Raw genomic sequence first — 14,330 nt, 5'->3', positions numbered from 1 at the left:
GCCAATAGGCTGTAACATCATTCTTCTTTAGGAAGACTTTCTTATTCCCTGCCCTCTCATAAGTGGGGAGCAATTAGATGATGAAGCTTTTACAGGAGTAATATTAAGCAGCAGTAGTTGAAATAGAGTCCTTTTATCCAGACAAAAAAGACAGACCTAGTATTTTAATGGATTTGGGATAGGGGCAACAACAAAACAGCATTTTTTTTATGAAAAAAGAAATCAATGTTAAATTTTAATAACTTTGACCGATCATTAAAATCTTAAACAAACCACTAAACTTTGTGTAATTATTTCCCTAACGTGACAATTACTGGTTAAATCATTGCAGACAGCTTTTATTGGAAGTATTCCTTAACAAAGTTAAAGTTTAACTTCTGGGAACCTGTGCTTTGAAAGAAAAGTATGTACAGCTGGCTGTGTATTCAGTTCCCAGGCTAAGAATTAGTGCTACTGTGTGTGTAAAGTTAAGGTATTAACTCTGCTGTAGCTGTTGTTTACCAGCGAAACATGGTGACTTTGGCTGCAGTTCACTAAGTGCTTTACGGAAAAGGATGGAATAATTATGTTTGTCTTACTGACCAGAGCCAGAGTTTACAAGCTACAAATAAGTGAATTGGCTCGACGAAGACCAAATGCCAAGCCTGGCCTGGAACTGTGGCCTTATCTCCAGATTGTACTGCCTGTAGTTACAACCTCCCTGAGCTCGTTGCACTGAAAAACAGAGGAGTAAACCTATTTTAGAAGCGGCTGTTAGCATTTCCACAACTAAATATTAAATATCAAAGCAAGACGACAGCATTTAATCAAATGTAAGTAAAAGTTTTTAAAAGCTTAAGTCTAATTGACCTTCTAAAACATTTGCATAACTCCTGAAGTACTGAAATCTTACTACCCCAAAAGCGAACTAAGTTGGCTGCATTGATCCAACTTAATTACACAGGCACATTTTTGAAATCTCTCTTGAAACAGCACTGTTAATTATTGTTGAAAGTGGCATGGGAGAGGTCACTGAATTGATAACATTTAGATATAGTGTTTTTAACTCTTTGGTATCAGCCACCATTAGGGACAAGCCTACTTAGACAAGCTCTTAGACTCCTTCTAGCACGTTGATTTCTTAACATGCACGGAAATAGTAAGGCGCCCTTGATGTTGACCTAAAAATGAGACAGAACACATTTATTTATGAAAATGGACACAATAAGGCAAGGGGAGATAAAAGAGTGAATAAAACTGGTATTAGATGGTTGTATAACACCCCAGTTCGGATAAGGCGGAGCCAACTAACATGATTAGTCAGTTAACACAATTTATGAGAAATACCATAACCAAAATACAAATCATAAAATACAAAGATTATTCAAGAATGAAAAACAGATGGAGACTTTAGTTATCAAAGATTCATATGCTCGCTCAGTAGTCCAAAATATAGGAAGAACCGCAGATACTGAAAATCTCTGAATTTACTCCAAAAGGATACACTCAGTCTCTCTCCCCCAAACTAACAAAAGTACCTGAAGGACCTGAGCACAGGCTGAAAAGCATAACGGGAAAAGTTAGAATCCTTGGATCAAGGATATGGCTTCAAACTACTTCAGTATGAGAGAGAAATGAAACCACAGAAGACCGGTAACTTGGGTAAATTGTGATTTTTTTTTTTTTTTTTTACCAATTAAAAAAAAATGCAAGGCTGAAGAAAAGCAAGTTTAGAAAAATGGTAAGAGCACATGGAGAAAAAATGATATGAAACTGGAAGAAAAAAAAAGTGATTTTATAAATACAGTAGGAATAAAACCAAACAAACCACTGCTACCACAAGGAAAGTGGTGCTATAATTCCCAGCAGTCAGACAAAGCCATCACCTCATTAGTTGATGCCAAGAAATCATAAGTCTTCATGATCTTGTTTGCATCATTCTTTTCTAAAATGGGTCAGATGTTAAGCAGCTCCTACCACAATTAAAACCAGCAAGTGAAGGTAAGGCTTCAGTGTAAGTAGGTGAAAAGCAGGCTAGGGAAAGCTTGGAAAGTGGGGAAAAATAAATTCCTAATTAGTTGGGCTTGACGAACTTAGCTGATCTGATTGGAGCAGTCATTTCTAAGAACCACAGAAAAGAAAGAGACTGTAGAAAAGAACAGATGGTGGGGCTTTTGTTTGTTTGTTGTTTTGTCAAACATTTGAGAAAACAGAGTGAGCTAGCTGGTTTGTAATGTACCTGCTCCATTAAAAAAAAAAAAACAACAACAAAAGACCACCCCACAACCCCAAACCAATCAGGATGCTTTGAAAGCACTGCAAAGGTGAGAAGTGGCAGCTACAGTGTTTGACAAGACTTGACAAATTAACCTAATTTCTTCTTACAACAGGATAACAAGCCATCTGGCAATAGGAAAAGTAGCAGATGTATTTTGACCATGACAAGGCTGTTGATGTTGTCACAGACGATGCCAGTAAAGGTCTCAGCTAGGGATTTTCAGACACTGCTTTGCCTCTCTCCCAAACTCTGAAACCAGTAGACAGACCAGAGAGGGATCTAATTTCTAGGATGTTGTTCAGGAGGAAAGACCGAAGGATGGCTTACCCTAGTAAAGAAAAGGCTGAAGTGGAATACGATAAATCTGTCTGTAAACTTGGGAGAGCTGATGTGTTTTTACAGTAGGGGCACCACTGTTAAAACGAAAATAAGTAAACAACTCGATGGTGCCTCCTACCACAGAAACAGAGCTGTTTGATGAAAGCAGATTGATCTATGGGATCAATCCATCCTAAGAAGTCCTGAACCAAATTCCTGGGCATACTTCCAGAAATAGAAAGAAACAGACTTCAGAGAAACTGGTAAAAAAAAAAAAAGACCTAGGAAACACATCAGCATTTGCTAAACAGAGCAGATTTGAGTCAAAAGTGACACAGTGCCTACACATGCAGAGGGCGAGAACATGTTTTGCTGCCCCTTGATGTGGCAACTACATCAGTGCAAACACCCTGAACAACATCAGATGATGTCTGCAGAACAACTTTTGACGTTGTCCACAATATGAAATTAAAGGTTCAACCATGTTATAATGAACTGGAAACCATGGTGAAACAATACCCCCAAGTTTCCTTTAAAGGAGAAAAGCTAGTCAGCTTGCATTACAAGATACAGACATTAATAGACTTTTGTATGCACTATGGGTATCTCAGTAATCTCATTGCTTCTCGTTCTTCGTCGTGAACTGTTTTTTTTTTTTTAAATGTACTTTATTTTACAGTGAAGCTTTTTGCAGATTACAGGATCTTATGTTTTTATTTTTCGATGTTAGCAGGTAAAATTAGATCAGGATATATACAAAAGCAGAAAGAGATAAAACTTCCCTACGTAGGCTTCTTTCAACTGTAACCCAGCCTCATCCTATCCCAACTTCCTCAGGTACTAAAAATATATATATATATATATATATATATATATATATATTTATATAAAACAAGGAAAAAATACTCAGATCCCATTAAGGTATCAAAAAAATCAAAACAAGCACTATAATCATTCAAAAAAAAAAGCTGACTTTCTTTTTTGAAAATCGTTCATACTTTTTGTCAGAGAACTACCTTCAGCAACATCTATTGGGGGACACATAAGCCAGACCCCTCTGTTTGGCTCACGTGCAGCCAGATAGAAATAGCAGTGTCCATCCTTCCTTCAAGGCTCTGAAAGTCTTAAGAGGTTTTAAGGTAAAGGGAGAAAAATACCTAAAAAACATCTAGGAAAATATTTACAAGTAAAAAGAGAATCTTTCCTTTTAGTATCTACAAACATATAATGCACAAACACAGAGTACCCCAGATATCCTGGAAGAGATTCAGAATCCCTAATACATAAATAAATGGTCTCAGGCACATTTTTCTCCTAAATATACTATTTAATTCTTAGCATAACTCTGGAAAGAGTTTCACATGGCAACTCTGCAAGCCTGAACGAATATATTCTGTAGATTCCTCCAACTTGCTAAAGACATCATAGGTGGTGGCCACATGCTATGATGCCCTCAATATGCCTTACACAGTCAGTTATCCAATGTGATATTATTATAGACAGTATCTGTTCTTTAGATCTTCTAGCTATAGATAACATCAGTATAGGTATCTCTCTTAGTGGTCTGGATCTATAAAAACAGCAGAATTTACTTAACCACAGGAGGGCACCCATGATAAAAAAATCCCCCCACTTCTGCTGGGTCTGAATTGGCTAAGGTACAATCAAAAATCCTAATCCCATTAATAGTTAGAAGCAGAAAACTTCTAGCTATTGGAGGGATAAACAGTTTCCCTGTGATAAGACAAGACTGTTCCCTTGCTTGCAACCATCTAACAACTGGGTAAAATAGTGTGTCTCTGCTCCAGTCCCAGGAGCCAGCCATCGGGTAGCTGCATCCCAAATGAGAAGCAACCAGGGCCTTGGCGATGAAGATTTTCACTACTAAGAAGGGAGCAGTAGGAATCATTTCAGGTGTTCTTCAGTGAGAAAAGTAGGCATTTTGATGAGAACTACCATGGCTGACAGAAACACCAGTATCAGCTCTGCCTTACACATTTCAGATTGCACTTGCATAAGCAGGAGACGCATATTCATTTCTCTAAGAGTTAACAGTGCATCTGACCAGTGGATTACCTCTGGGTGAATACCCTGCCCCTAGAAACAGCCTGTAAGAGATAATCCAGCACTTTCAGGAACAATGCACTCAAAATAGCTTACCGTCACTGGACAATATATGTGATGTCTTTGACTTACCTAGACTGCTGGCAGATACGCTTGATGTTTGACCCATCTGCTTCCTAGCACGACTACATCTCCATCACACCTGGGAAAATCTTGTGCCCCTCTGACTGTTGATAGCATTTAGGTGCCATTTTTTCTGCCTGATAACAGAAACAACAAACATCACTTTTAATCTGGAAGGCAGAAGAGTAAAAAGGCTTCATAAAGTTTTATTGCCTAATCCTGTCTGCCATAAAAAGGAGGTTAGGAACTTTTGAATTATTCACATGCTTTACAGAACTGTGAGGGGAATGAATAGTCCTATTCTTTCTCTCTGTGGAGAGGTTCTTAAGTCCCCATCTGTAGAGCTATTCAAAACTTGACTGGACATGGTCCTGAGCAACCTGCTCAAGCTGATCCTACTTGAGCAGGGGGTGGGGGCAGACTGTATTATCTCCAGAGGCCTCTTCCAACCTAAGCAATTCTGTGGAACAGATGAGTAAATTCATCCTACTCACATAGCTCTGTGTATCTGTTCTCCATACTATCAGAAGAAAAAGCTTTTGTCTAAGGCACCGAATAGGCTCCCCGAGGCAGTGGTCACAGCGCCAAGCCTGCTGGAGTTCAAGCATTTGGACAACGCTCTCAGACATACGGTCTGATTTTTGAGTGGTCCTGTGTAGGGTCAGGAGTTGGACTCAACGATCCTTATGGGTCCCTTCCAACTCAGGATATTCTGTGATTCTAAGACAGCAAGCTATCAACTAACAGATCATAGAAGATACTGGATTTCTAACAGCATTGAGATGTTTAACTGAAGTTTGGTTTGCTCATTTTCACTTATGATCAGAAAAAAGCCCATTACATACTTGCAAGGACTCTCTGGCATTCGTTTAGAATATCTAAAGCTACAAAACCTTAAGCACCCTTAACTCACATCAAAAAATGTACTAGATAAAGTCTCATGCTGCATGCACTGTAGTAATCTAACTAGTTATATTAAGAGGTGGCTAATGAGAGACAGGATCTTTTCCCTTGTCACACTCTTGTATGCAGATCTTAATATTACTGTTGTAACACTGCCTATAAAATAAATAGCCTGTGCAGCTTGGCTTGTAAGTATTCTCCTCTGGGCTCTATACTGACACTCACTGGCCACATGAATAGTTGTTAGCTAGGCAGCCTCACTGAAATCACACAGGCACGTGTTCGTAAGACGGACCTTAAAGATTTGAATTTCACTGCATCGCTAGAAATTATTATGGTACCTGTTCCTCACCTCCCTACCCAAAGATGGGCTAATAAGCCCATGGGGAAAAGGAAAAAGGAAGTTAACAAAAGGCAGTGATAGAAACTATTACAAAAAAAAAAAGGCTTCATTTTCTTAAATAAATAAATAAAAATCCTTACCTGTACTCTTGATGCTGAATCAGATGCAGAATTTATTTACATCTACTGCCATACCTCCTCTAAGGGTTGGACATGGTGCTTAGGGACATGGTTTAGTGGGTGACATTGGTAGTAGGATGATGGCTGGACCAGATGATCTTGGAGGTCTTTTCCAACCTTAAAGATTCTAAGATACCCAGCCACCATTGTAAAAGCATCAAAAGAAGTACGTTCACACAAAAGAAAGAACAAGCATACACCATAGGATTCTGCCCACACCAACTGCAAGAAATTACAGGAACATTCATATTGCTGTGCTGGATAATTAATCTTACAGTAACAATCGCATTCAAATGTTCCAAGAACAGGCTGGCCATAGCCTTCAGTTCCTGGTTACTCCCTGGAGAACTCCTTTGTACCAGTTAAGATAGCATTAAAATATCTTTTTCAAGAAAATCCAGGTCACTTTGCAATACAATAGCTACAAAACATTTCTTTATTTAATAAAAACATTAAAATCATCAGGTCTTGTAAAACAGCATGTCAAGTGTTCATCTTTGTTGTGTGAGCACCTTCAGTTTTATGCTAAAACAATCAACACAGTTTATCATTTGGTCAGACTATTAACCTATGTTGAAATAAATACACCTTTAACCAAGACAGATCACTTAATGCACACCAGATGACCCATACCTTTACAAAAAGCTTCTCTGGTGACAAGTGAAACAGAGACTGCTAAACCATGATTGCAGTGTTTTTTCTCTTTTTTAATTTCAGTGAAGACTGGCCTATGAAACTATGAAAAACAATGATAGCTTAAAAAGGCTATATAACAAAAGAAACACATTTGAGATGGCTTACCTAAACTCTCTCAGAATGAGAGGTGGAATACATATTTCTAAATTAGTTATAATACGCCAGGCCAGTCATAACATATGAGCAGTTCTCATGCAAAATTATCCACGGAACAAAAATAGAAATTTCTGTTTAATAACAAAAGAGATAAGCCACTGATAAGTGAAAATAATAGATTCCACAAGGGGCTTTTTATGCTGATACTACTGATTACAAGATGTAGGGTGCAAAATTCCACAGTGATATAAACCTTTTAAAGTAGAGAACAAAAGTTTATAGGTCAAAATTACTTCAGCACCTGAGATTTTCCTGTAGAAAGCCAAACCTAGATACTTCCTTCAGAAACATGTAATACAATCAACTCCTTTTCTCTCAGTGTTGCATCGGAATAATTGATCAAGAAAGAGTTGAAATACACATTGTTTCACATTTCTAATTATGCCCTGAAGATAAATCTGCTAGCAAACTATATTTAAGATTTGATCCATGTGCATTACATAATTGACTGCTTTATGAAAACATTTTGTATTATAATTGGAATAGATTTCATCTACTAAGTAGTCTGATGAAATTGAGTTTAAAGAAAAGTCAAAGAACAGCATGCAACTTGAATCATGTTGACAATGAACTAAGATTACTGAAATAAAAACATGTTTGAACAGAATGTAATAACTTAATCTGCTATGCATGCACCTAGCTTTACAGACAACTAGTGGTTATGTCTTTACTTTTGGTAAAAATAATACTTTAAGGAAATCCTTTTCTATTCTCACTTTGAGACCTGGGAAGTTACACGTCTGTGTTCTGCTCTGCATGATTAAGAATTCATGATTTTGTACGTGCAATTTTATCCGTCATTCTCAAGGTAATCAGCATACTGCATACCAGTCTTAGAATGGAAACTTTCTTTTTTAATTCCTTTGCTTTGAAACTTTTACGTAATTGTGTATTCTATTTAACAACTGAGATCCCAGACCCCAGAGCAAAGAAGAACATATAAAACAAAGGCCTCAGCAAAACACCGTTCTGAGGAGAACATGGTAGTTTTATTCTAACATGATCTAACTTTATTTATGAAAACTATTTGTCAAATGATATGCAAAATTAAGATTTCAAATACTGGAATATAAGGGATATTCCTTTAATTCTAGAAATGCATTCATGAGACAAAGTAGACCGTACACTTGGTTTTACTTATTCACTTAGTGAAACTGAAAAAAACTTTTTTTTTTTTTTTTTTTGAAAACAAGGTTAAATGTCTCTCTCACCACAATTAACAACCTGGAACTTCCTGGAACCTTTCTGTCCCTGAAAAACAGTTAAGAACATCTCTTTCTGCCCTTTAATTCCTAAATATGAACAACTGGGCAATCAGTAGTAACTTGAGGTAATATTACTTTTTTTCAGTTTAATTTAATTCATTTTCACTGCTCTAAAATCTGAGTGCAGTAAAATGCAGTTATATCACTTAAAAGCAGAAAACAGTCATCCTTAACCCCACCGACTTTTCCCAATACAAGGTGCAGCATTTATTTTTTTAAAAAAGAGGGGGGGCAGAAAGGGGTGCACAACCCCCCTCCATCACAAGCAAAAAAAAAAATCCCAAACCAAGAATATTTTTTTCAGTGCAAACACTGCAATCTTCAAAAAGTTAAGAGTACAAATATTTACATTCCAGTGTATCCTTACCTACCAGGAATGTTGTTTCACATTAGAAAGTATGTCAAATACCTTTAATCCAATCAAAATACTAAAGTTTACCCTCTCAAATTGATATGGTGGCTGAAACCTAAGTGTTTATACAAGCAGTACAACTTTCTGGAGAAACTAGTGCACACAGTTGAAAGTTCTCTCAAAAACCAAGGACAAAGACTGCAAATGCAGCTGGTGGTCCTTAACCAATTCCAGTATAACAGTCTAAAAAGAAACGAGGCATTTAATAGAGTGAACTTCTACACTGGCATCTTAATCCCTGCCCCCTTCCCAAATTCTACAGGGCCTAGAGGCTAACTGCGGATAATCCCCATTTATGTGAAACGCTTTTTGACTGAATATAACATTATTGTACGTTGTTCAGTTTTTCAATGTGCAAAAGTTAAATTTCTAATAATAAAAGATTCAAAAAGGAAGGAAAATGTATGTGACACTGCAAAAGGAGGTGGATACGTTATTTTAATCATTCAAAATACGCTCAGCAACTTCATCTAGAAAACTATTTTGCAGCATTGTGCTTGTAGAATTACTAGTTGGGATTCCAAGGAATATTTGAAAAAGGCACCTATTATAGTTTCTTAATTAGCTGCCCATTTTAATAATTTTGGTACTACTTGTCACAGTACATCAGAAAACAGCAGCACAAAGCATTAGATGGACAAGAATTTTATATTTGTTCTCCTTTAAAAAGCAAACATTTTAAAAAGGCACTTAAGACAGAAACTCTCTTTCCAGTTCATATATAGATGGCCGGCAAGTTTTGCTCTTCATTCTACATAAAGGTACAGTACAGTCTCTATTTTGACCTTCCACATCAATATCAAGTAATGAAGGCACGTGGCAGTTAGTTCTTTCCTCAGTATCTGGCAAGAAGTTAACATCTGGATCTGTTTTGCCTTCTGAACATTCAGGGTCTTTAGAGTTTGGTTTATTAATACGTGGAATAATCTGCCATGAATCAATTTTACTTCTTATAGAAGAAGGTCGAGGCCTTGGTATAATATTGATAGCTCTTTGTTTTTCTATTGAAATACCACTGTGATTGCTTCTTTGTTGAAGAGACGGAGAATGTAGAGTTCCAGTAACTGACAGAATAGGCAACTTGGAGACATCATTGGTTGAAGCAAATCCATTAGCTAGCGGAATGGAAAGGCCAAACAAACACACAAACGAAAGAATTTAAACCATGTGCCTCCTTGATTTTGTTGACATTTGTAAAACTGGGTTACCATAAGCATTAGTGTGTTTTTTTTCCCCCCGGTCAAAAAAGATTAAAAGGCTCATATACATTTGTGGGGAATCTCTTGAAAGGATCAGCATTACTCAACTAACTCTTCCATCTATACTTTCTGCTACAGGCCATAACAATTTATATTTCACTGTTACAAAAGAAAGAGGAAGTATTAAACACCCACTAATTGGATGAATGTTAATGGTGGAATACAGTCCCCCAGATTTGTCAAGTTATTATGAATAATTACATACGCATAGAGTACCATAAAGAATATTACACTTAGGCCACTACAGAACATGACTATTGAAATTCAGAACTTCTGTTATTTTCAAAAAGTCATTAATCATGAACTTATCCATTGACATGGTAAGCAAATTTAAAGACTTTTTTTTCTCTGCTTCTATTTTTATTGACAACTTAAGGATTTGTGGAATATGTGACACAATTCCTAAGTGAAGCAAGCAACTCAAAACTTACCAGATTTGCTTTTCTTGAAGTTAAAAATGTGCAGTGTCAAAATGATGAGAATTTCCTCACTTACACAGACTGTGAAACAAGTATATGTTTCTCAGTCTCACGAAGTCCCCAAACCACATAATGCACGCAGCTGACAACGTAACTTCAATTTATTTCACCATTGTGAAATAATGCTGCCATTGTACATTTCACAAAGAGCAGGTTATCACTGACATAAGAAGACTAGTAAAACCTATTTTTGCAATACTTGAGAAAAATAAAGCATCTTTTCCCGTGAAACCTTCACAATACCAACAATGTAATAGGATCCTATTCCAAGGCAGGTAGCTTAACACGGGGTTCAGACACTGAGGACTTACCCACATACAGTTATGATCGGTGAGCTAACACTTGACAATGTAATAAAGATCTAGTGACTCATTACTAAACAGTTAGTTTCCGTATGTTTTCTGTTTCTATACTTAACAATTCCCCACATCTGAAATTCTCAATTACCCACCTGTGGTCTGAAAATTGTTCCCATCTGATAAGGTTCGTCTGTGACCCAATACACGTAACTTTGTTGAGGAATCATTTGGCGCATTTTCAGATTCTTGTTGCAGACACAGATTGAAAGGCCGATTTTTTAATCGTGTAGAAACTGTGTTAGGAGCCAGCTGTATTCTCTGTTCTCTCTTACTTTCATAAGTTTCAGATGAAAAGTTATCATTAGAACTCCGTGGATTGCAATCACCAAGCACATTGCTTATAAATGCATCTTCACTGTCAGACTGAAGTAGGCATTTTGTGGAAATGGAGGGCATAGACAGAAGATTCACAGTATTTACAGCTGGATTTAAGGATGGAATACTTGTTTCCTCTTTCTTGGACTGCAGTCTTGTAGGGCTGGCACTCCTGCGAAATTTTGAAGCACGCTGAAATAGTCCATCACGTTTCTTCTTCTCATCTTTAGGCAAGAGCTCCTCTGGACCCTGCGATTTGTTCAACTCTCTAATATCCAAGCCCAGGGCAACAGATGCAAGGAGGACTGCACACCCATAAAGCACCGAATCAGTCTTCTTTTTCTGCATCGTTCTGCTCAGACTGTTTGTAGGTGTCATTTGAGGAGTACTATTTGTAGAACTAGCAGAGGTTCCTTCTTCAAAGCTCTCTTGCTCTGGTGTATTCTCCCCTTGATCATCCTTCCAAAGAGGTAGATTAATATAGGCCTGATTTGGCAACTTAATTGGCTTTGGTCTTTTACTGTCCAAACCTTCAGGAAGAAGTCTCTTATCAGTACATACACCTAAAAACATTACAATATACTTTAAGAATACAATTCAGCTGTTATGCATGCCTGCATATGTACAATAGGATTTTCTATTACTTGCAAGTATTAATCTTGAGATACGCCGTATACCCCCTTTAGATGTGGTCAGAAGTTCAGAGACTCACATTGTAACAATCAGAAACACATCCTTAGCCTAAGCTTTTCAAATTCTCTGGATAGTCTTTAAAATAGCAGAAGAACCATTTCACTATAATATCATACTTTCAGCAACTCAAAAGCAAACCCTAGTAGAAGAAATTTGCAACCAATCTTCCTGAGTACATAAGCTAATTGTGAAGAAATTGTGTTTTCCAGAATTGGAAGACTGAGTTTTATTTTTAAAAAGGCAAAATATATCTTCCAAAAGTTACACCACAGTTGAAAAGCAGATATTGTGTTTGCACAGCTTTGGTAGTGCTTTTCAAACAACATGAAAAATATTCCTGTGTATACATTACTGTAAAGTGATTTAGTATACACAAACTGAGAGATGAGATCTGCAACAGTTTCTTTACAACACTTCCAATTGAGCCCCGTTACAAAATCCATTGAATTTTTCCAATTAATTCATTAGGTCATGGTGATCTAAAATAAAGAGCAAATTTGACATTTCACATCTAATGACAAATAAAAAGAAAGGTGGAATTTGACTTGCACGTGTTATTCCATTGTAAACTACTGAACGGTAGAGAGTAAACATGGAAATATTTGAAATGCAAATATGTAAACTTGTATAACCTTCTGTGTGTAGGGGTTTAATAGTAAGCTAATAAAACTTTAAAATTGCTATCTGTGATGCCTTGTTTTATACCCCTACCACTATACAGGAAGATGAAAATGCCTTTTTTCTAAGAAGAAAAGCAGTGTCCAAGCAGCTCGCCATTCCCACTTCCAGCTGGTGCACATCTACCAGATGCTATGGACACCAAGTTATATCACAGTTTGTTGGGTTTCTCCCCCCATGACAGTAAGTCTTCTCAGATAGTTAACTTTATTTTCTCAGTTAAGAGAATCTGTGTTATAGAAAGTATGTGCAAGCATGAAAATGATTATGAATACTGTATAGGTACAGCACACTACAGGAATGGACATAAAAAGCAACATTTTGCTTATATTAAATGCTATTATGTCCCTGATTTTTCCTTATGATTTCCTGTAAATCCCAAAGCGTTGCCTAAATGACCGAGATTTAAAATCCACCTATTTTTTCATGAAAATTTAGAGAATAACCATCATTAAAAAAAAACATGTAACAAATATCTGGAAATATATCATGGCTTACAGGTTTTAACTTACCGCATTTTTTCCCTGCCTATGCAGAAGCCCCCAACAATTAAAAAAAAAGTCATTAATGATCATTTAAATGTCAAGACAGTTAATGATTTGGGTATTTCTTTACAAAAGAAGCTATAAAGCAGTGACTGCAGCACTGACCTAACACACAAATCAGCCTATTAACTCAAAAACTTGGAAAAAAATCTGTGATAGAGCAGACCTCACAAACCTGTATCTATTTGTTAGCTGCTAATGATGGAAAGGTAAAGATTTTACCACTTATTTTTGTTATAGATAGGTTTGTTTTTTGTTCTTTTTTTTTTCCCCCCATAGGAATAGTATCTGTAGCATGACAACTCTTAATAATCTGCATAATCCTTGAGGAACTTGAACAATGGGCTCTATACCACTGAAGATAGACTTAACACTATCATATTGCAACTTCCACTTTTTCAAAAATAGCTCTTACCTTGGTCCACAAATAGTGAAGCTAAAGGAACACCCTTCTGATTTTTCATTACAAGGGTTGACCAAGGGTTGCTGCCATCTGAAAGGGGTCTTATTCTGAAATAATGATAGTTATTTTGATATTACAGAAGATATCATCCTTATACATACTTTGACAGAAAAGCGCTACAATATCTTTCTCTTTAAACTACAAACATGTAGTACGTAACTTGAAAACAGTAAAGCTTCCCAAAGTATAAAAAAAGGTAATAAATAGCACGGTCATATGACTATAAATTGATATATGACTTAGGATCAGGAATTTATTCTAACATGAATATTTCAGGGCATAATAGCTTAAAAAGGAAAACAATGAAAAATAGGCCTTGGCTACCTAATGAACAAAAGTTGGTGAAAACTGGGACAACATGTTCACCGTCTCAAACTGACACAAATAACAGAAATTTATTATACATAGTGACTTTCAAAGAAACAAAAATATCATAAAGCCAGTTTCAATAGATGGTCTGGAACCAACCAGGTTAGCAACCAGGTAAATGCGCGTATGACTCCACAAAACAAGATGCATTAAAGTAATTATACATGCTAGATGCAAAAGGAGCTCTCTTATTAGAAAACAGCTAACCTCCTGTTTTCAGCAATGAGAGAAAACTAAACACGTTCAACTGAGTTTTAGAACTCTTTCACCCTATGTTTGTCAGTGTGAACAGTGTTGCTCGTGTGCACTGTGTCTCAGGTACGCAAAGTCACTCTTACTTAATTGTGTTGGAAGAGCCCACTGGTTACTATGCTTGCAGTTCCTCAAGCCAGTCTGAGGAAGGGCGAGAAAGACAGAGAAGCCATGAACGCCTTGTATGCATTAGTAGTTCAGC

The 14,330-nt window shown here is 36.8% G+C and overlaps 2 protein-coding genes across 4 annotated transcripts in view; both read right to left on the bottom strand.

The window, feature by feature from the left end:
• LOC310896305 (uncharacterized protein) overlaps positions 1-6,467 on the bottom strand; it is a 43,179-nt gene extending 36,712 nt beyond the window's left edge. Inside the window, exon 1 of the mRNA XM_083828463.1 lies at positions 4,772-6,467. The gene's annotated coding sequence lies outside the window, so the exon portion shown is untranslated. The remainder of the gene's footprint in view (positions 1-4,771) is intronic.
• A 144-nt stretch (positions 6,468-6,611) lies between these two features.
• Positions 6,612-14,330, bottom strand: part of MAP3K21 (mitogen-activated protein kinase kinase kinase 21) — a 43,592-nt gene continuing 35,873 nt past the window's right edge. For 2 of the 3 annotated variants that reach the window (XM_083828454.1, XM_083828456.1), the window contains 3 exons: positions 13,460-13,554; positions 10,906-11,691; positions 6,612-9,831 (listed from right to left, as the gene is read on the bottom strand). In XM_083828454.1, the coding sequence (XP_083684580.1) occupies positions 9,407-9,831; positions 10,906-11,691; positions 13,460-13,554 (1,306 nt within the window). In that variant the 3' untranslated portion in view covers positions 6,612-9,406. The remainder of the gene's footprint in view (positions 9,832-10,905; positions 11,692-13,459; positions 13,555-14,330) is intronic. The other variant, XM_083828455.1, reaches the window with a different exon arrangement.

The sequence above is a fragment of the Anser anser genome (assembly GCF_964211835.1).
Source record: "Anser anser genome assembly, chromosome: 3".
In the NCBI taxonomy this organism is placed as follows: Eukaryota; Metazoa; Chordata; class Aves; order Anseriformes; family Anatidae; genus Anser; species Anser anser.
Note: the sequence above shows the minus strand (reverse complement) of the source record. Positions and strands in the feature narration are given on the sequence as shown.